General features: G+C 36.1%; 1 protein-coding gene across 1 annotated transcript in view; it reads left to right on the top strand.

Annotated features, from left to right (window-relative positions):
• Positions 1 to 1,688: 1,688 nt before the first annotated feature.
• LOC149770990 (uncharacterized) overlaps positions 1,689 to 21,373 on the top strand; it is a 34,993-nt gene continuing 15,308 nt past the window's right edge. Inside the window, exons 1-5 of the mRNA XM_089948916.1 lie at positions 1,689 to 4,900; positions 6,180 to 6,227; positions 12,656 to 12,778; positions 18,267 to 18,371; positions 19,993 to 20,117. Of these exons, the coding sequence (XP_089805042.1) occupies positions 4,382 to 4,900; positions 6,180 to 6,227; positions 12,656 to 12,778; positions 18,267 to 18,371; positions 19,993 to 20,117 (920 nt within the window). The 5' untranslated portion in view covers positions 1,689 to 4,381. The remainder of the gene's footprint in view (positions 4,901 to 6,179; positions 6,228 to 12,655; positions 12,779 to 18,266; positions 18,372 to 19,992; positions 20,118 to 21,373) is intronic.

The following is a 21,373-nucleotide window of genomic DNA, read 5'->3' on the forward strand; positions in this document are numbered from 1 at the left end:
CTCCTCGTCGGCTTGGTGCAGCAAACAGGTGGCATTTGTCCGTCCTCCGCATAAACTGTCCTTTGGGTTCAGTGGGTCCACCAGCTTGTAACTTTGAACGATGAATTTATACTCGGGATCGGTTTCAAACGGTGATTGTACTCGTGTTCCCACATTAACACCACTTGGTATCCTTGCTATTCTAGCTTCAAGCGCCGCTGACAAGTAGCCTGGTACAAATCTTCTATGGTCCGTTGTCAAAACTGACTTTTAGTATCACGTTGAGGATAGCAGAGGGGACTTCCGTAAAATAAGCATCCGTTAAACTCGTTGACAATCTCGTACCAACCATCCATCGAATAGGTTCAGATGGTCTTTTCGCCTCCTCCTTTGCAGACATGTTGAATCTACTTGTCTTTCTTGTCACACAAGAAATGCAGCCTGCGTAGGACTTTGACCGAATACTGACGTTTGACAAAGTTGGTCGTTTGAGGGTTTATGACAGTCAGGGTGTTTTCGGGCATGAATCGTTGGTGGTACACTAAGGAACAGGCTTTGGCAATGGTGCAGGCTTTCTTCAAAGGATCGATCCCTCCGTGTTCCATGAACAGTTCTCGAAATTCTCCACAGTAACGCCGTAAAATGTTCACGTCAGGACGACAACACTTAAGCATTTCTTCCTGAAAGTCGAAGGGGTCAGAGGCGTGAGTCCTGGTACCAAGCGCAGAAAGCTTCTCGTTGTTCGGTGCGCATGTTGTCCCGGTCATAGTAGTGATCCTCAGGCAAATGGGGTAGAACTGCATGTTGATTGGCTTCGGTATTGAAAAAATGCGGAAATAGCCTTTGGACATTTCTGTCATTCCAAACGTTTTAGGCATTCGACTCAAGGGCATGGCCAAGTAATTCATCAAATCTATAAATCGTACTTGTTCCACTTGCATGTATATGAGTTTGGCTTCGTACAAAGTGACTTAGGATGTTCGGTTCTTTGTTCCGTATAGTATCTGAGAAGAAATTGCCCAATCGTATCCCGAGAAATTGTGAGCCATCACCGTGGCATGGTGATGACAATCTCCGTAACGTTCGATGTCCTCTTGGCTCCACGTCTCGTCGATGTGGTCTAAGATCCATCGGGCGAAATCGGAAAGCATGTTCGGGCCCCGAAAGATTTTTCCACGTCCTCCAGGAATCTTGCTGAAGTGAGGGCAATGACAAAAGATAGGCTCTTAGATGCATTTCTCGCAATTTCGATTAGCCACGCAGAAATTAGGAATGTGAATGCCAGTCTCTTGCATGCATTTGAAATCGAAAAATATGAAATTGATTTTCTTCTGGTCATCGTCTTCCTCTTAATGTTTGGAAAGGGTTTTTTGAATGAAGCAATCGTGTTCCAAGTCCACGATTTGGCGATAAATGTGACATCGTTTCTTTCCTGAACATATGTGTGCCTTGGCGCTGTTGGTACGCATAGCTTGTCCACAAGTAAGGCACAATCTCAGGGGTTGACAGGCACTTTTCGTCTGTGGACCTTGTGTCTTCAGATGTTGGTAACAGGTAGGGCTGGAAAAAGTTCGATGACAAGCAGGGCAGTGCACTCGTTCTTTTCCTTCGTCCAGACAGGGTTTAGATGCCAAACATCCCTCAAATTTCGAGCCATAGTCACATGTATCACAATAATAACTGCATCCCAGGAATCATGTGATACTGGTAATGGCATCGAAATATTCATCGTGATGATAGACGTGAATGTATTTTCCGTCCGTGAAATGTTTGCCTCGAAACAACAAAGGACCGCGCACTTCTTGATGGTGCACTTTCATTGTGTAGCGTGTAGTCAAGACGTCTTCCAATTTTCGCACTTCAGGAATGCCACAGGATGTGTCTTTGGATAGGCCCGCTTGCTGTAACGGGAATTGTGCTTCTCTTCGTTGTTTGGCACGGTTCGATTTTTGAATAGTTTGCCAGGCTCTTTTCCATTAAACTGTGTCGTTCTTGGCGGCATACGGTCATCCCACTTCGATGGCACGGGCTAAACACATCTTGAGGGTTGTTAATTTGGACAATGCTATGCTTGATGCTAGGAAGGTCGTCTACCAATAACACTTTTCTGAGTTGTCCGACCCCTTTGGGAAGAGAATCGTAGGTCATGAACAGTGTTGCTTTTCCATCGGTGATATGAAACTTGTCGTTGGATTGTTGCAAGTGTTGAATCTTGTCGATGACTTTGGAAGGTGTCAGTTCTGCTGGGCTGCTAAACTCGATCCCGCTGTTTCATCCAATTGAGGTCAGCCCCTTCCTACATTGTTACCAATCTCCAGTACCGTGACGTCACCTAACCTGTTCCATTCCTATTGTCTCTATACTTTTGTCCGTATACAGGTCCAGTATTCCCCATGTTGAGTTCCCCATTGTCCGTATATCGTCCCATGGTGTTTTTAACTAAGTTTTCCATTGTCCGTATAAATTTTGTCCGTATATCGCCCCATGGTGTTTTGTGATGTATTTTCCCATTGTCCGTATATCGCCCTCATATACTTCTCACGCTTAAGTAACCTTTGGTGTGACTCTTCGCTACGTAAGTTAATTCTGAGATGCACACACACATTGCAACTTATAGGAGACAATAGGCTGTACATATATTGAAATCAGTCGTAATAACGTCGATTACTTCGTTAGAAAGGGTGTCACAGCGACCTAGTTTAGGAGCACGAAATAATTTCATTGCAAGAAATTTGGTCTCAACAGGTTTATTTCAGTATTTACGTGGGGGTAAAAAGATTGGGAGGGAGTTATTTCAAAGAATCATGTTGCATAGAAATGTAATCCCAACACAGTTACACGATTTCATATCAGATGTGTAACCGAAGCAACGGATAGTCTTGCATGAAACTATTATACCCTACATTTTAAAGCTAGTAAGGACAACCAAAAATATGTATCACTTCAAATTACCGCATCACAATCTGTAAAACATTGACAACTCAGGGCGAAAGGAGCGGTGATGTTATGTGAGCTCTTGTTCATGTAAGCATGAATACGTCAATTTTTAGTTTAAACTCTAACAGAGACTGCATAGGTGTTACAGAAGCCTATGCTATGGTAAAACGCGATCCCTTTCACTTTATACATTTGCTTGTACCTCTTGAAAACTTTGTGCATTTCTAATTTCTTTCTTAGAGTTATTATAATTGTTCTTGTCTAAAATGATTAGTACTAATATTAGTACCCTTACTCGTACCTGGTGGACAAGGTACTAACATGAGCATATATGTGTTAATGGAGCAAGCCCGGTCTGATTCACACCCGGCGCTCTTTTAGCCTAAAAATAACACTTTAAACACATTCCTTGGATAGAATCCCATAAATTGAGTAGTCCTCTTATTTAATACCGGAAGTATCGAAAATCATTGTAGAAATAGTTGTAAAATCTCGTTTACCTTTTTTAGCCGATATTTTCGTTTAGTTTGTCCGCCATATTATTTCAAATAATGATTACTTCCGTTCTCAGCCTTGTTTGTTTGTGTGCCATATAAGGACATTGACGCCTTATTTGGAAATGTAAACAAATCGTAGTAAAAATTTGGCGCCGATTGCGTCATAAATTCTGAGCATTAAAAGTAAATAAGGTTTATCGGCAACTTTGAAATTCCACCAAGAAGCGATTATTCGCACTTGATTGATAATAATATAGCGTAGAATATCCAAAATATGGTCTGGCAAGCCTTACGTAGAAAAGGGGTCACGGCGAGAGTCTCGCGTTATCTGTCATGGTGGACAGGATAAGGTTAGAGTAACCATGCCAATTTATTTTATCGTGTAAGGGCTTAATAAATTCAAAATAGCCAAACTTCTTTCACAACATGATTATACTTATGTAGTTGATTTCTACACGGTTTGTTTTTCTGACTTTAGTGATGATATTTTTTGCTCCATTACATGATATGGGATCAGTTCGTAGCCGCAACCACAACAAATCAAGTTGAGGCTACGAACTCGTAGCTATAAAATGATTATATATAAATTGCATAGTCTAAAATTATTAGGTCTCATTTGCATAGTCCTTTGTGGGGATATGATGACGAGTTTGAATATATTACAATATTTACACTGTAATTACGGTCCAGTCAGTTGAAAAGTTAATTTTTTTAAAACAGACTTTGAAGGTCCCCGTTGTAGCTGCTTCTGATGGTGGTGGTGGTGTTTCAATACGTCATCGACTAAATTGACTGATTTGAATCACTGGGTGTTGTATTAGTTCAATCGCCGTCATAATTATTACGTCTATCCCGTCACCCCATTCGAGGCCTCACAGGGCACCTGCCGCTCTTAGCGCTGATTGGTTCAAATTTGTCAATTGACGAAACCTGTGTGCTGACGTAATTCACTTAGTAATGTAGCTAATATGGCGGACCACACAACGAAGATAGTCTCGATTAAACCGAAACCACCAACACTGCCAGATTTTAGTGGATTATCAAATCCATTCAATGTTCAGAATTCTTTGAAAGAGCGCACAATACAGATGCACGGTCAGACAATGTTTCGTCAGTGTAAACTTTTCATTCGAGTAGACAACGAAGGTTTATTGACTGACCCTCTGGCTTTATCCATGGGAATGAATTTCGAGAGTCACGAAAGCATACAAAATTCAGCTGCCCAGATAATTTCTTTATTTGAGAAAGTGGATCCAAATTGTATTAACATTGACCGGATGTTTTATTACAAGAAGAGGGCTAGGTCAACAAGATTAAATCCGATGCCGATCCGTAACACGACTGATGGTTTCCGCGCAGTCGCGGAACATCCCGCGGGGGAAGTTCCCATTGGAGTTCGTTGGAGTTTTATTCGGAGCCAAATACCCATCCAGGTCACAGATAACGATGGACATGGAACATCAGCTAGACTTAAAGTACCTTCAAAGGTATGAAGACAAAAATTGTACCCATTGGCTTAGAATAACATAAAAAAGTTCATTATTACTTCATTTAAGAAGAATAAATTTTAATCAAGTTTGTAAATGTAGTTAAATAGCAAGCATTTGGAAAAAGTTAGAAAATAATGTTAATTAAGATCAGTATTATAGAGTGACAAAGTTTGTCATTTGCAGTAATGGAAGTTATTGTTTATCTTGCATACACGCATGCACAGGGATTCGTTAAAAGAAAATTAGGAGTGTTATATTGTTATAGGTTTGACTTTTTTTAATTTTCTTTGTAACTAACTCATGTGCATGCAAGTGTTGAATGGAGGTGGTGGATGCAGAGCTTTTATATTTTAGGTTGACAGTGTTAAGAATCCATGCTTTTGCTCCATCAGTTATTTTGTATAAATTCAGAATGCAGTTTTTCAAGGATATATCCATTCATTCTCAGTGATATTTTCATTTCTGAGTAGAATTCATATTAAGCAGATAGAACAATTTTCCTGCTGCTAAAGACTGACATGCAGCTAAGTTGAAATGTGGCAAAAATTACCTAAGTCTAGTAGAATCATATTACATGTATCCAAACGCTGCTAGGTTAATGACAGTCACAAGGCATTCAAAAATAATTTTAGTCCTTATAAATAAAACCAATAACATAATCGATCCCCATTATGTAAAAGGACATAATTACTTGTAACTGGAATCCAACTGGAATTTGAATTCAATGAAAATATCATGGAAACTTCCCTGAACATTATTTTTTTTTGATGAAATTAAAAACCTAAGCTAAAAGTTTTGTTTACAGGAAATACATTATTTATTTACTGCAACTCTGAATGATTCACAACGTTTATCACATGACATCACTAGCCATGGTTGAGTCTGATTAACTTAGAGATTTTTGCACACATGCCTTCAACTGCAGTATTGTGTCTTTAAACAGTGTATCAGACTTTAAAAATTACTCCTGACATTTGTCATTTTCTCCTTAAAATCTCCTGAGAAATTATTATCATTTTGGTGCAGGAACCTTGTGAATGTGAAAATAAAATTATCATCCATTTTTAATTTATTTTCATTTAAAATAAACTGTGCATTACAGTGTATCTGGTCAAAGACTGACAATAAGTTGCACTTACTAATTGTACATGCATTGCTTCTGCAGGTCAGTGTTTTAGTAATTTGATTGTGTTGTAGGCAATTTGCAGTCTGCTGTATGGTACATCATTTTGAATTTTTAAAGATTATTGCTCAGAAATATTTTTCTGTGTTACAGAGAGAATCCAGAGAATGCGAAGATGTCTCAAAGTCATCTCAAGCAAGCGTATGTAAATTTTTGCAGATACATTTCAATGCAGTCTGATTAAAAATAAGATCTCAGTTGTAATGGAGATCGGATGGACATGTATATATTTGAAGTCATTTTCTATTGACCTCTTGATCAAACAGATTGCAGTTTTTATATTTATGTGAAACATCATTTGGAAGACAATATTGATAAGTATCCCATACAGGAAATGCAATGCTTTATGCAATAGGTTGCTAAACATAAGTGGACCAGGAACTCCAGCGGTGACCAGAATATGTTTCTCTCCAGTGCCTGTCAGAATAGGTAGTAAAAATAGGAATAAATCTCAAATAGGGTGAGATGTACAGTGGAAACCATTGCTTTAGTTTTCCATTTCCCACTATCTGTTGTAGATTTTTTTCAGTTGGCCTCCTGAAAATGGTTCTGTTTACAAAAAATAGTTGTTTTGCTTATTGTCCCGTAATTTGATCCTCATCATGACTACATTACCCCTTACATTGCAGTAATGCAAGATAAATTTCATCCGAATTCATAAATTCAAAATGTTCTTTCTGCATAATATGCTAGGAATATCACATATACTCGCATATTAATTAGATTCAACTACAGTAATATGCTAGTAATATCTGTGTTTTAGAATTTTAACATAGCTTTAAAAAATTTGCTACGATGTCTGCAGTGTGTGTCAGTTTATAGTGATGTCTAGCATGGGGGCATCATGCTGCAGACATGTAGCATGATGTCCTACCCAGTCACATTATCCTGACACCAGGCAGACCAGTCCTAACACTAACCTCTTAATACTGAGCACTTAGCAAAGCAGCTGTTAGTACCATTTTTGAAAGTCTTTGGTATGAAACGGCCGGGGTTCGAATCCAAGACCTGCATTTGGGGCAGACACTCTAACCACTTGGCCACAGGAGCGTTAAGGAATATCTTATGTAAATTAGATCCATCTACAGCCTGCATAGAGCCAGATCTGCATCATATAATGCTTCATCAGCTGTGGATCTATGCAGTTTGGTAGGACTAATAAGTAGAACAAACAGCATCGACTCTGATCATCTGCTGGAGCATTATATTATGGCAGATCATGGTCTATTTTGCTTGACGTTTATGTATATGTACAGTACTGATATACACTCACATGCCAGGGACTCTCAGAAATAGACTGGGGACTCCAGAGTTCCACGAGTGAAGAGTCCAAAGCTCCTAATCCTACAACTATATTGAGAGTCCCTAAGTACTAATGCTTAGTTCCTGATGTAAAATTTTATCTGAAGAGTGAAAAGTAGAAGAAATTTGTGCATTCTTCTAAGATAAAAATTGAGGGAAGGGGAGTTGCCACATGCATTCAAAAACAAGAACTCTTGGGGCATAGATAGAACCCTGATCATTTTAGGGTTGAAAGGTCAGTGTCATTGAACGAAGACATGGTTTCTGCCCATAGACGTGATTTCTGCTCAGTAACATTTGTTATACATCACATACTTGGACCAATCTTTGTGGATTGCCTACAGTTGGCAAAGGAAGAAGGCTGTTGATCTTGGGGTCCAAAGATCAAGGTTACTGTTTTTCAAAGAAATGGTTGCTGCACAATAACATTAGTTCAGCATCACAGATCTCAACTAGACTTTGTGGATGGCTTGCACATGGGTACGGAAAAGCCTATTGATTTTGCTGTCCAAGTTGAAGGGAACTTGTAGCTGAAGAAAGAAAACTGGTTTTTACACAAAAAGTTCCATTGTCAGCCAAAGTTTGAGAATGACATAAATTGATATTGAGGAATAAATCACATTGACTGAAAGAAGAAAAATGTTTGCGCATAATAACTAAAGTACCATGACCAAAGTTTTTGAGGACTTGCACTTAAGGTATTGGAGAGGCCTGTTCATTTTGGGATAATATGTCATTTGTTTTAACACAAGTTCCCTGACCAAACATTAGATGGCTTGTTCCTTAGATAGTAAAGAAAGATGGCATCTGAAGGTCAGAGGTCATGTTCATGGTTAGCGTACTAGGAAATAATGTCCTTTTTACACATGAAAAACTTTTAATTCATGACTGCTTACACTGACTTAAAGTTGAGGCCATTGATACTCCTTCATCTGTATATCAATCCAGCCCAAGCTATACATGCACCCAAATCTGATTTACATAATGTACTGACTGGTTTGGGTCTATTCTATTTTTGAAATCAATAATAGACTAATTACTATAGTTTATGAATCTGCCATCCAAATAAAGGGACATTGGATTTAAAGCCCCCGTTTCATGTAACTTCTAAAAATGTTTTCAAAGTTAGCTTTTTGTATGGTTAGGGATGATGAATTTTTCACAACATTTAAGCAGGCATTAGAGATTAAAATTCAGTTGTATTCTACCAATTAGGGTATTTTTTTAAATTGCTTTGGAATGCATGAGGATTTCCATAAATTGGAGGAATTTTACACTTTCTTCAAGAATCATAAGTTACCATGTGTTCATGTTTAAAACAAGTTATATTACATCTTTTTCAGTGTCTCTACCTCTGACAAACATATTGCACATGCAACAGAAGATTTGGGATTGTGCAGTTAGACTCGGCTTACAAGCAAATATATGCAGCATTCATTCATCAATTATTTTGTGGATAGTTATTGACTGTGATTTTTTCTCATTAATTCTATTTGGTGATAATTACTTGGGTATAAATACCATCTGTACTTGCTTATAAATCGAGTCCAACTGCACAGACTAAGATCTGTTGTAGCAGAATGTGGTAGCAGATCTGAGTCTGTGCAGTTTGTTAGGAGTAATAAGTAGAACAAACAACATAGACCCTAATCTGCAGGTGCATTATGCAGTAGATGATCAGGACTTTGTTGAATATAAGGAAGTGTATATGTAATTCATTGTAGAGTAAAAAGCAATAATTCATACTGTACATTCACTTGAATACACTACATATATTTCATTCGAAGATGTCAAGAAACTAGGGCACTGTGGTGCTCCAAGATGTTAAAATTATTGATGGACACACAGCTCACTTTGTGAAGATTCCTTGCTTGAAGGGACCACTGCTTTTATTTAATGGTTTTTGAGCCAGTTAAAGATAGACATGATATCCCCATATCATTTTAGTTAGAATTATTCAGAAGGATGATTTGTGCAATTCTGGAAAACTTTCAACTCAGTGGAATCAATGGTTGGTTAGATATTTAAGTTTAAATATACATATTCCTCCCTAGGCCATGTGCTGCATTTTTAAATAACTGTGTGTGGTGTCACTGGGGGAACTCCCATGTTGTGAACCACCATTGTTTTACCATAGTAGTTAACAAAATTTCTATGGATTGTTATGTTACTGTGTGTATTATTCAGCATGGGAAGGTGTGTCATTGATGGATATAGCAGTACATTACAGTTCCTTAACATCTCCACTTCACAAAATATAGAATGTCATAAGCTGGTACTTCTGTTATGAGCTAAATGTGACTGCTGAAGACAAGTAAATCCATATTTGTATTTTCACAATACATGCAGTTTTTTCACCCCAAAAAGTATATCAGCAATAATGTATATTGAATGGGGCAGTTTCATATGCACCTGCTATTTAAAACAGATTCCAGCATTGATCTGGAATTCTAATATTGTTCTAATATTTAAAATGTCTTAAATTTTATTATTACAACAACCTTAGTTGGAAACCGGTAACTTGGCTGCTCTTTTGCATTAGGGAGACATTTTAGTATATGGATACAGATCTCTTTGGGAGGTCTGGAATCCTTTTCTAAATTTGTGGCAGGAACCCTATTTAAAAATGTATCAGATTCTATTTATAAAGCGTGGTTGTCTTCTTTAGCATATATAGGTGAAGGATGGTCAACAAACATCTGTTTCAAGTAGAAATTAAAGTCTCATTGGCAAAGGTGTTCTTAGCTACATAGATGTTAATATATTTACATGGATAATTTTAGCATAAGGTTAAGATGCAACATGAACAGAGAGAAGTCATGTGAGCAGTCACTGATAAATGCATTGAAGGATACCGATTTATGGGTAAAAGTAATTATTTTTATTATTTTAAAATAATCAAGATTGTGAAAAGATGTAAATTAAACTGCAAGAGCAATATAAAAAAGAAAGAGAAGGAGTAAAATGGAGCCTAAATGAGCTGGTGTGTGCAATCTCAACTAGTGATGGGAATCGGTCAGAATTTCACAATCGATAATCGGTTCCACTTAACCAACTGATAATTGATTATAATTGGTTACTAAGAGCAAATTTTAATTTATGTTGTTATACAGTTATATCTTTGCCAAAGAGTTAAAATGTTAATAAATGTACAGGAACAACCTCTTTTATTGACATGCATACTTTAACCTGGTACAAATTTTACATTTTTTCTATTGTGTTCTTTTTTTTGTTATACAACTTTGTTAAATTAAAGCAACTTTTTATGACTGATCAGTTTTATGTAATTGAATAATTTTTGCAGTCCCTACAAAATGCTTTCATTCATACATGATTTGTCTGTGATTTAAACTATAGAAGGACAATGCTTTCTAATTTGTCATTATTTACAAATAATACTACAATGGATTTTACATTTGAGTTGAAAGAAATCATCAAAATTTGTTTAAATTTATTAACTCGACAATTTAATGGCAAAATCATGTAATAATGACTCTTTGTTCCTAATTATGAAAGTTTGGTATGGTTTTATATTTGTAACTTATGAAGGGAAGAAATAAATCAGATTTATTGTATTGGATTGGAGTCCTATGTAGCTTACCATTTACTCAGGAGTTTTATTGTGGGGTTTAACACCATTTTTCAGCACATGACAGGCTATGCATGGCCGTCAGTATTAATGGTGGAGGAAGAACCCGGGAAGAACCACCAACCCACGAGAAGCTACTGGCAAGCTTTCTCACATACCCACATTAGCTGAATCTGAGACTCGAACCCACGTAGACAAAGGTGAGATGGCAGTGATCCGTAAAGGAGAGCACTTTAGACCACTCGGCTATTCATGGCCCCCCTCAGGAGTTTTACTAACCTCTGTGTTTTACATGCAACTAAAAAATAAGTAGTCACCCTTTCCACAATTGATTATGGAGTTTCACAATCGATTATCTCTTCAGTTCACTCAAAGAACCTATGAGCGATTATAATCAATAATCAGAACAATAGTAGTCTCAACATTGTGAAAACAGAATACTTGAACATCAGAAATTTTATTACATGTATAAGTAAAAGTCTGATGGAAATTCAGTTTGCCAAATCCATGCATTCCTTTCAGAAAGAAAGGGTGAGACATGATTGTAGAATTACCATATATGGACAAGTACGGCAGTAGATGAAGTCAATGCAGTGTCGGATTGAAGTCTAGCGTTTCCTCCACCTGTCTTTAACAAATTCCTTGAAGGCCTAATTGTCCCATATCATTTATGATGATTATTCATTTCAGCAGTAAATTTAATTCCCTTTTTATGGACAATTGTGAGTAATTGTTTTCAAATTCTGCTGGACTACAGTTAGGGTTGTTCATTACAATGCTACAAGTCAGATTTCTTTGTGTAATATAAATGACACCTTATCAAATTATCAGACTTCTGTTAAAATGTTGGGTTTGAACTGGAGCTGTTAAATATTATGGTCCATGTCAGATGACTTCATATAATATAAATTACACCAAATACATATTGTCAAAAAATCATATTAAGAAACACATTATAGATCGTCTCTTTTGTGAAATGTCTGGCATGATTTTGACAGGCAAGTCGGTACTGAGCAAAACATTATGATGAAAATAGGTGCTGGCGGTAAAGCCTTGTTAAAACAATGATGCAGAACAAAAAGAAGTTTTATTGGGGGTGGGGTGATTTGGACTTTTAATGTAGCTTTAACCAGTTTTTAGACATATCACTCTTATGTCTGCAGTGTGGCAGTTTATATTGATGTCTAGCAGTGGGGAATCATACCACAGACATGTAGCTTCATGTCCCACCAAGTCACATTATCATGATACCAGGCTGACCAATCCTGACAAACTTCTAATACTGAGTTTCTAGCGAGGCAGCTGCTAGTGCCATTTTTATAGGTCTTTGGTATGGCTTGGCTGGGGTTCAAACCAGTGACTTGCTGACTCTGAGGAAGATACTCTAACCATTTGACCACCAGAGCAGTTTTACGCAAAAGCAAAAAGCACACAGTTTTTTCTGTATGGATCTTTTTTTATATCTCTTGATGAAATGTGAATGTTGATCAAGTTTTTGCAGTGAACTTGAAATGTCTAAGAAATTAAGATTCCCAATTGTTTTTTGTAGCTTTCCGATATTCCTTTCAACAGCATACACAAGTTGTATGGTATTAGTTTTGTATAGAATACTTATATTTTTTATTGCAGTCAGGGTACCCCACTACTCTAATTAGTATACTCATATTTTTTATTGCAGTCAGGGTACCCCACTACTCTAATGCTGAACAATAGAGAGGATGACCATACCAGGAGTTACGAGGCATCCACTCCTTCCCCTGCCTCTTCATCACTGGAAACCACAGAAGTGGTGCATGATAAGGTAACAACAAATCTTTTAGGGATTTATGATTGAAATGTCATTGTTTCAACTTTTTCATTAAGACCCAAGTTGACTGACAATTAAATTTTAAATGTCTTTTCTTCATCTCTCTACCAAAGTAATGGTACATAAAAGTGCTCAAGGGGTGGGAGTAGCAGTGGTCTAAAGTCAGGTACCAGATGATTTTTGATCTGGGAGTCCTTGAGAACAGCCATTTTGTGATATTTTCTCTCATAGTCATCTGTAGTGTCCTAAAACCAAAATTGTTATATCTAAGAATTCCAGATTACTCATAAATTATTCACTATTCAGCAGTATCATGTGTTGAATGAATGCATGTTAGACCAGTCACCAAATACAGCACATTAATACAGTTTATTGTACTGTAATATTTGAGCAACCAGTCTGTTTAATTGGCTCATGCCGCCTGATTTTTTTGGTGTGAGAGGTTATGGGAACATGTGAAAATGAATTATTTAGCACGAATCTCAGTTCATCTACATATCAGATTAGCCAGCCACTGACGGAGAATAGATCATGGTACTGACTGCTTTGTTTTGCCTGTTGAATGATTCAACTGCTCTATGTAAGGATTTTACACAAGGGACTGGATCTTTTATCTTCCCAATCGATGTAAGGATTTTACACAAGGGACTGGATCTTTTATCTTCCCAATCGATGTAAGGATTTTACACAAGGGACTGGATCTTTTATCTTCCCAATCGATGTAAGGATTTTACACAAGGGACTGGATCTTTTATCTTCCCAATCGATGTAAGGATTTTACACAAGGGACTGGATCTTTTATCTTCCCAATCGATGTAAGGATTTTACACAAGGGACTGGATCTTTTATCTTCCCAATCGATGTAAGGATTTTACACAAGGGACTGGATCTTTTATCTTCCGAATCGATGTAAGGATTTTACACAAGGGACTGGATCTTTTATCTTCCCAATCGATGTAAGGATTTTACACAAGGGACTGGATCTTTTATCTTCCCAATCGATGTAAGGATTTTACACAAGGGACTGGATCTTTTATCTTCCCAATCGATGTAAGGATTTTACACAAGGGACTGGATCTTTTATCTTCCCAATCGATGTAAGGATTTTACACAAGGGACTGGATCTTTTATCTTCCCAATCGATGTAAGGATTTTACACAAGGAACTGGATCTTTTATCTTCCCAATCGATGTAAGGATTTTACACAAGGGACTGGATCTTTTATCTTCCCAATCGATGTAAGGATTTTACACAAGGGACTGGATCTTTTATCTTCCCAATCGATGTAAGGATTTTACACAAGGGACTGGATCTTTTATCTTCCCAATCGATGTAAGGATTTTACACAAGGGACTGGATCTTTTATCTTCCCAATCGATGTAAGGATTTTACACAAGGGACTGGATCTTTTATCTTCCCAATCGATGTAAGGATTTTACACAAGGGACTGGATCTTTTATCTTCCCAATCGATGTAAGGATTTTACACAAGGAACTGGATCTTTTATCTTCCCAAGGAGGTTTTGCTCTCATGGATTGAAAATATTGTTGAATGGGGCCAGTGGTTGCACTGATGCACTCTTTTTAGTGAAGGCAAATATTTCCCTGTCTATAGCAAGAGTCGTGTTGCCTTTCTTACTGTAAGCAAGTACCAAGCAGATTTTCCGATGGTGCCCTTTGTGGACCAAGACATCAGAAATGCCATAAGGATTCTCAAGGACAGATTTATAAAGGAGGACATAACGAAGACAGTCACTTCTTCATTCAGGCTGTTCAAAATTAAAATCATGCATGGTAACGATTACGGACTCCACAGTCCAGGAAGCTGCATCAAATGTGAATGTTGGGGTTATGAAGGATCTGATGGCAAAGAAGCAGATCTCAGATAAAACCTGCTTCTGTATAAAAGCAGATGCAAAGAAATTTCTTACTGCATACATATCAAAGTTTTTGGAAAATGACACCCATTCAGTTTGGTTTCGTCAGGAACCTGGCATGGCTGTTCAAATAATTTTATAGTCAGCCTATCCAGTGTGTGCAGCAGATGTGAAGATGTTTGCAGATTTTTTACTGACTCCCACCATGTCAAACTATGCCACTGTGATGATATCCTTCAACAGTGCAAGGATACAAGCATGTATTTAAAGCATTCATGGAAAAGGAATCTCATCTGGATGTGCTTATGTATAACCACATCGCCAAAAAAGAGATCAGCTGTGGCTAGTGAAAAAGAAATTCCTGTTGCTGTCACATGGCCAAACCACTGTTGAAAGAGGTTCTCAGTAAACAAAGATTGTACAGACAATATCTCTAAAAGAAGACTGATGGCCAGGAGGGTAATTTTAAATCTGCCAGAGGTGCTGAGAACTTGGCTGTTAGCAAAAAAGCTGCTGATCTCTGCCTCATCAGCTAGAAACGATTATCAAGCATTTTTGATGTGGAAAAAAGTGTAGAAAAAGTCTGCTGACAAGAAGACAAAAATAGTAATGGATGACTTGGATAACCTTAGAGCTAATAAGAGAAGATTAGAAGTAAGTAGAGAAGTAAGCTGATGAGTTTGCAGAGTAGGCAACTAAATGGCTTTCTTTCTTTCCAAGTCAAATTCAATGAGAGCTGCCATAGAAATGGATGCAGAACTAAAGTACATTGAAGTGATGCTTGATCATAAACTACACGAACTAAAAAAACTAAGTATATTCTGGAATATATATATCAACACAGAATTACACCAGTGACAAAAATTGCAAAGTTAATTTTATCTTTGGTTGTTACTTGATTGTTTAATTTGCGAATTACTTCAAGCATTATGGGTTTTAAGGGATTTAATTAGGACAAATGTAAAGTTGTCAATTTATTTTTTTATATGTTCCATTCAATAATACGAATGTATTTTACACTGTTTACATAATTTTATTCAAATCTCTCTCTCTCTCTCTCTCTCTCTTTTGTTGGGCTTGTATATTTTTCCAAAGTGCAACTATGACTCACTGACAGTAAATCACCCCTTCAAACAGGTCTGACTTGCAAAATACACCCGACTTGACTTGTACAATACACCCCAACTTAATGGATGTTAAGAAGGGGAGATGGTTGACTTGTAGTCAGATTGACTTATAAATGACTATTTACATTATGCCAGTGGGGTTTGGAAAAAATCACAAACCAGTATGGAAAAGGCATGGAGCTTCTGTTACCATCAGCTGTATGAACCCTGTATTGATCTCATTACGTTCCAAAAACACATGCAGTAATGTTTCCAGGAAATTTACAAAAGGACTTTTATCAGTATCAGACAATTTTATTTTTTTATAGAAATGCATTTTTCATTGGTAAAATGTTACAAGTAACACAAGATTGAAACCATTTAAATCGTAAATTTCTTGTTATTGTAAAATCTTCAGCATATACAATATGTTAGGCCATATGTCCATATTCAAATAGAAAATTTCATTCCATTTTTTTCGTTAGTTGGTTTAACATTTTTTTTCAAAAGTTTACATAATTACTTTAAACTGTGAATTATACCCTGACAGGCAAGGAAAATCATGTTGAGACCATATTGTTCAAACCATTTCTTATAAAAATGGGTACTTTATTCACCCTTATAAGGGAGTTCATCCATAAACATGTCATAAGATCCTCTCCTGTCTGGGGTATATTTTTTCTATTAACAAGCCAGTAAATCATCATGCCCAAAAGCATTTTTTTTTCTTTTTGGATAATGTCATAAAATTGTCATCTCCTAATAGGAACAGGTATTTAATCTCGCATATTTCATACTCAAACAAATTGACCAATTTTCTGATAGGTATAAGAACTCATATTTATGTTATTTTTAAAACTAACATAAATTATTATGTTTCATCACCAAGCCACCTTTAAAAAAAATTTGAATCGTAACATCTTTTAACTTTTTCCACTTCTGACTTTTGCATAAATTTAAAAATAATTCATTTAAAATTCCCTGATAAAATTTTGTGGAGAATTTGGTAATGAGATGTACAACTGATTAAGCTTTGTTATAATTAAGATTTTCACAGCTGTTATTTTACCATATGGTGTTACGGGTTGCTTTTTCCAATGTTTTAAGCAATTTTTAATCATTTCTAATTTATTTTCAAAATTCATCTTTGCCATTTTATATAGATCTAGCTAAAAGTAAGCCCAGTAATGTAAATTCAGTCACCCACTGTAATTTTAACCTGGGATGAAATATTTTTGCACTGTACATTTGCCTTCTTACTTCCTATCCAAACTGATCTCATTTAGGCAATGTTAATTTTCAGTCCTCAAATCCTTGCAAATAAGTTTCATACTTCAGTAGAGGATTCCAAGGATTCATAAAAGCAATCAGTAATTAAAGTACATGTAGTTTCAACTGCAAACTGACAGTAAATATTCTATTTCCTTTAGCTTGATACCTTTTATATTTTAATTATTCTTTAAGATTGAGAAATTTACTAGTCCTGCCAAATCTTCACTAGTCCTTCCCACAAAACAGCCTTAGGCATATATCTAGATTAACAACAATTTTTAAAGAAAATCTACCTTTAGAAAACCACCAAGGTTTCTTGAAAATATTCATTTCAGGTTTACAAGAAAGGCATTGATTCGGCAAAATGAACTGTAAGCTAAGCTGAATAAAGATACATTGTTTACAGCCTTTTGATCTGGAAAAAATTAATTACAGAAAACAGAAAGATCTCGTTAATCCTGGTCATTACATATTGTAGATGACTTGAATTTAAACCAGCACCCATTGTGATGCAGTGGAAGCAGGGTGAAAATATCTCTCATTATGACTATCAGTATTCTGTGGGTTTTCACAGATGTACAAAGAATACAAACCTTTTAACAGAATATGTGTATTCATAATAGCTGATCTTTAAAGACAGAATGGTCAGTCATACTATACATTGTGATGACCACGACATTACAGTGATTGTGTGACAAGTACATATTACTTTTTTATGGTCTTTGACAAGCAACATTACTTTATAAACCTAGCAAAACCAGTAGAGATTTACACTGCCTCATTTTGAAATAGAAAGTCCAATCTTAATTGTTCTAACTTTCTAGGGGAGCAATTTAATCAGATAGTATTTACAGTGAGAACATGGTCAGGTCATTAGGATCTCCAGATTTACTGATGACAGCATAAAAAAAAACACTGGAAACAACTGAAACTTTACCAGTTATAAACTATTAAAATTGTGAAAACTACTCATCTGACAGGAAACTTACAATGACTATGGCTAATTTTGGGCAATGATAATGACATATAGATACATTTCATTTTGGTATATTTGGATTTCTTGTCAGCAATGATGTGCCTTATTTACAACTTGAGTTTTAGTAACCATAAGAAGAAACAGAAGTATAAAAAAAAATTGGTTCTCTCACACCTTTATGTCACAGATAATAAGGAAAATAATTCTTATTATCTCCCTAAAGATTCCTGTCTACCATTTTATGTATTACAGGGAGAACCACAAAACAGTGCACTCAGGGAGTCACATGTGACAGAATCAGCTGATAAGGGCAAGGCTAAGTTTACCCCAGCTTTGCCAGAGACTGCTACAGTAGAGGTAAGGGGTAATTGGGTAATTATCCTCTTGCCAATGAAAGTGGACGGCATGTAGTATGTTGCCAGTTTGTTCATGAGTGTGTTAATTTGTTCCTTTGTTACCCTCTCAGTATTTTATAACCCCCACACTGAAAATTGGTACATGTATTTATCTCTAGGAACTCAATCATACCCAAATTAGATCAACGCGACTGGATTTGCACACTTGTGCATCTTTTAGATTCGTGGCTGTTCATTTACTACTCCCCCGACATCTTGTACTCTACTGGGCTTTAGTGAAAATTGGTATGTAGCTAGGCTGCTTCAAGTACCTATTAGACATTAGTAGCAGTAGGGTGACCTACTTGCCGATAATGACCATTTCAACATTTAGGTCACCAAGCCATAATAAAATGGTCACTTTTGACATTGAGCACTAAAATCCATTAATGATTGAAGATTTTAAAAAAAATGAAGATTCCAGTTAAGACAGAATAATTAGTAATTTTTTTTAAAAAATAGCATAATGTTACTTTTAATAGTATACCTAGATCTGTGTGACAGAACAGACATGAGACATCAGCTGCTTCAGCATCAGGGCCAGCTATTAAAAGCCATGTACTGGGATGCGTTAGAAAATAATTATTTGGAGTCCTCTCAATCACCCCTTCTTCATCTTGCATGGCTTGAAATGTAGTAATAAAGGGCCATAAGGGTTTATACTTGAAATTCAGTAACAAAGGGCCATAAAGGTTCATTCTTGAAATTCAGTAATAAAGGGCCATAAAGGTTCATTCTTGAAATTCAGTAATAAAGGGCCATAAGGGTTCATACTTGAAATTCAGTAATAAAGGGCCATAAGGATTTATACTTGAAATTCAGTAATAAAGGACCATAAGGGTTCATACTTGAAATTTAGTAATAAAGGGCCATAAGGGTTCATACTGGACTCTGATATTTTGGCTAAATGACATTTCGTTCCAGTCAGAATAGGGCAGAATTGGTGAAAATAGGAAGTGAGTGTAAAAAATTCAAAATTTATAATGTTGAAAAGAGTCACTTGAAACAATTGGATTTACATATTTTCACATTACATCATTAAAATACCCAAGAAAGACTATTAAAACTTAATTAAAAAGTTATATTCTTTTTGATTCACTACAGATGTTGTATAACATAATGTGTATATTGTCAGCTGTTTCCATTCTAGAAGGCCTCTATTGATACCAGTATTGGATACAATACTGGATAAAATAATTTATTAGCAGTGGACCTGGATGAGTCATAATTCACTTATGGTTGTGATACAGAATTTCAAAGAATAAAAGCCATTGGCACATTTCCTGTCATCATAACTATTTTTGTTTAAGTTTAGAAGCCAGGCCCAGTTTTTCTAAATTATAAAAAATATTACATTAATTTTTGCATTCTGATTTCATATCGAGTTTCTCATATTTTTAGCTTCGTAATTTATTAATGAATTTTGTCCCACTTTTTTGTTTGCTGCTTGGTTAAACATTTGTCCCATTTTTTGTACGCCGCTTGGTTAAACCTTTGTCTCATATATTTTATTTGCCTTGTTACCTCTCATGCAAGTATACTTTCAGTCATTTTGAATCTTACATAAATTTGTTTTATTATAGGTTGTTATAAGATGTGATGGAATAGTGGAAAGGACTGAACTGAAGAAAGAAATCCAACCCATTGCAGACATGCTGGCTAGGGGAGACTACTCTTTCTTGTCTGAAGAGTACAAGCACTTGCTAAGGTGTGAAATATATTTTCTCATTTAAATGCCTATAAGGTTAACCAGCTACCAGAGTTGTAGACCCCAACTCGCTGTCATATAATGCATTAGCAGATATATACTGGGTCACTTGGCCTGCTTTGGTTTTCATTGCCATGTAATGGAAGGGTAAACCAGAACATTGAGTGGAAAAATTAAAACAAGGCACCACTAAATTCAGAGGAGTTAGATTGTGCTCTGAATAGTGAGTATGGTAAATTTAATGTAATAATAGAAACAAAACACATCATTTCATATCATTAAGGTAAAAAATGCAAATTTTAAAATAGGAAGATTGTTGTTTGGATATTTTCACTGTATATTAGCCTAATGACAAATTTGACATTCCATATATGGTGACATAATCTTGAGCTCTTTCATCAGTTTTTCAAAAACAAGATCAAAGTGTATCCACTTAATGTAAGCAGAATGCAGGGTAGTGGTGCAGTTTTTGCCTATTTATTTCCTTACTGATATCTGCCAGTTACCTATGCAACAGAGTCTGATCAGGGTCTACATTATTCACTCAGAATGAACAAAAACCATGCACCTAGTTCTGCTGGCACATGATTCATTGACAGACCTGGTTCAAAGCTGTTCTCTGTTGGGCACAAGTTATTAAAGAGCAGAAAGTTTTTTTTGTCAAGTCCAAGTTGGAAATCAATTTCCACCTGCATTATTATCAATGTTTTGGCTAAAGTTTTTCATTTGCATATATTTCCTAAATGAATTGTTTTCAAACAAAGATAAGTCACATAGTGAAGTGTACTTGCCAATCTGACCTTAGGGTCAAGGTCACACTCGTACAAATTTTCATTAAGGCTTTGGTTCAAGCTTTAACATTTGCTCATATTTTCTAAACCCGTTTATGGAATTTGTTCATACTTGGGATGAATCATCATATAGCAAAGATAATTCATTCTGCAGCATGGTCATTTGACCTTAGGATCAAGGTCACAGAAATTTTGTGTTTCCTTAAAGCCTTTTTTCTTTTGTTCTTGCTTATATTCCTAAAAACCAGGAATGATTTTTTTTATGCTTTGAATATATTGTTTTTTAAAGTTAAGATAATTCATTTTGGGATCAGTTTTGCAGTCAAACAAAAATTTAATGACGGTTTAGTTTAAACACCTTTTTTCTTTTCATTTCCTAAATCCCTTGATGGAATTTTGGCTCACCTGATCTCATGTCCAAGTGTTGCGTGTGGTTAGGCATTGTGTCTGTTGTCCGTTCATCAG

The sequence above is a fragment of the Sinohyriopsis cumingii genome, unplaced genomic scaffold, assembly GCF_028554795.1.
Source record: "Sinohyriopsis cumingii isolate HCF-2022 unplaced genomic scaffold, ASM2855479v2 utg002140l, whole genome shotgun sequence".
NCBI classification, from domain to species: Eukaryota; Metazoa; Mollusca; class Bivalvia; order Unionida; family Unionidae; genus Sinohyriopsis; species Sinohyriopsis cumingii.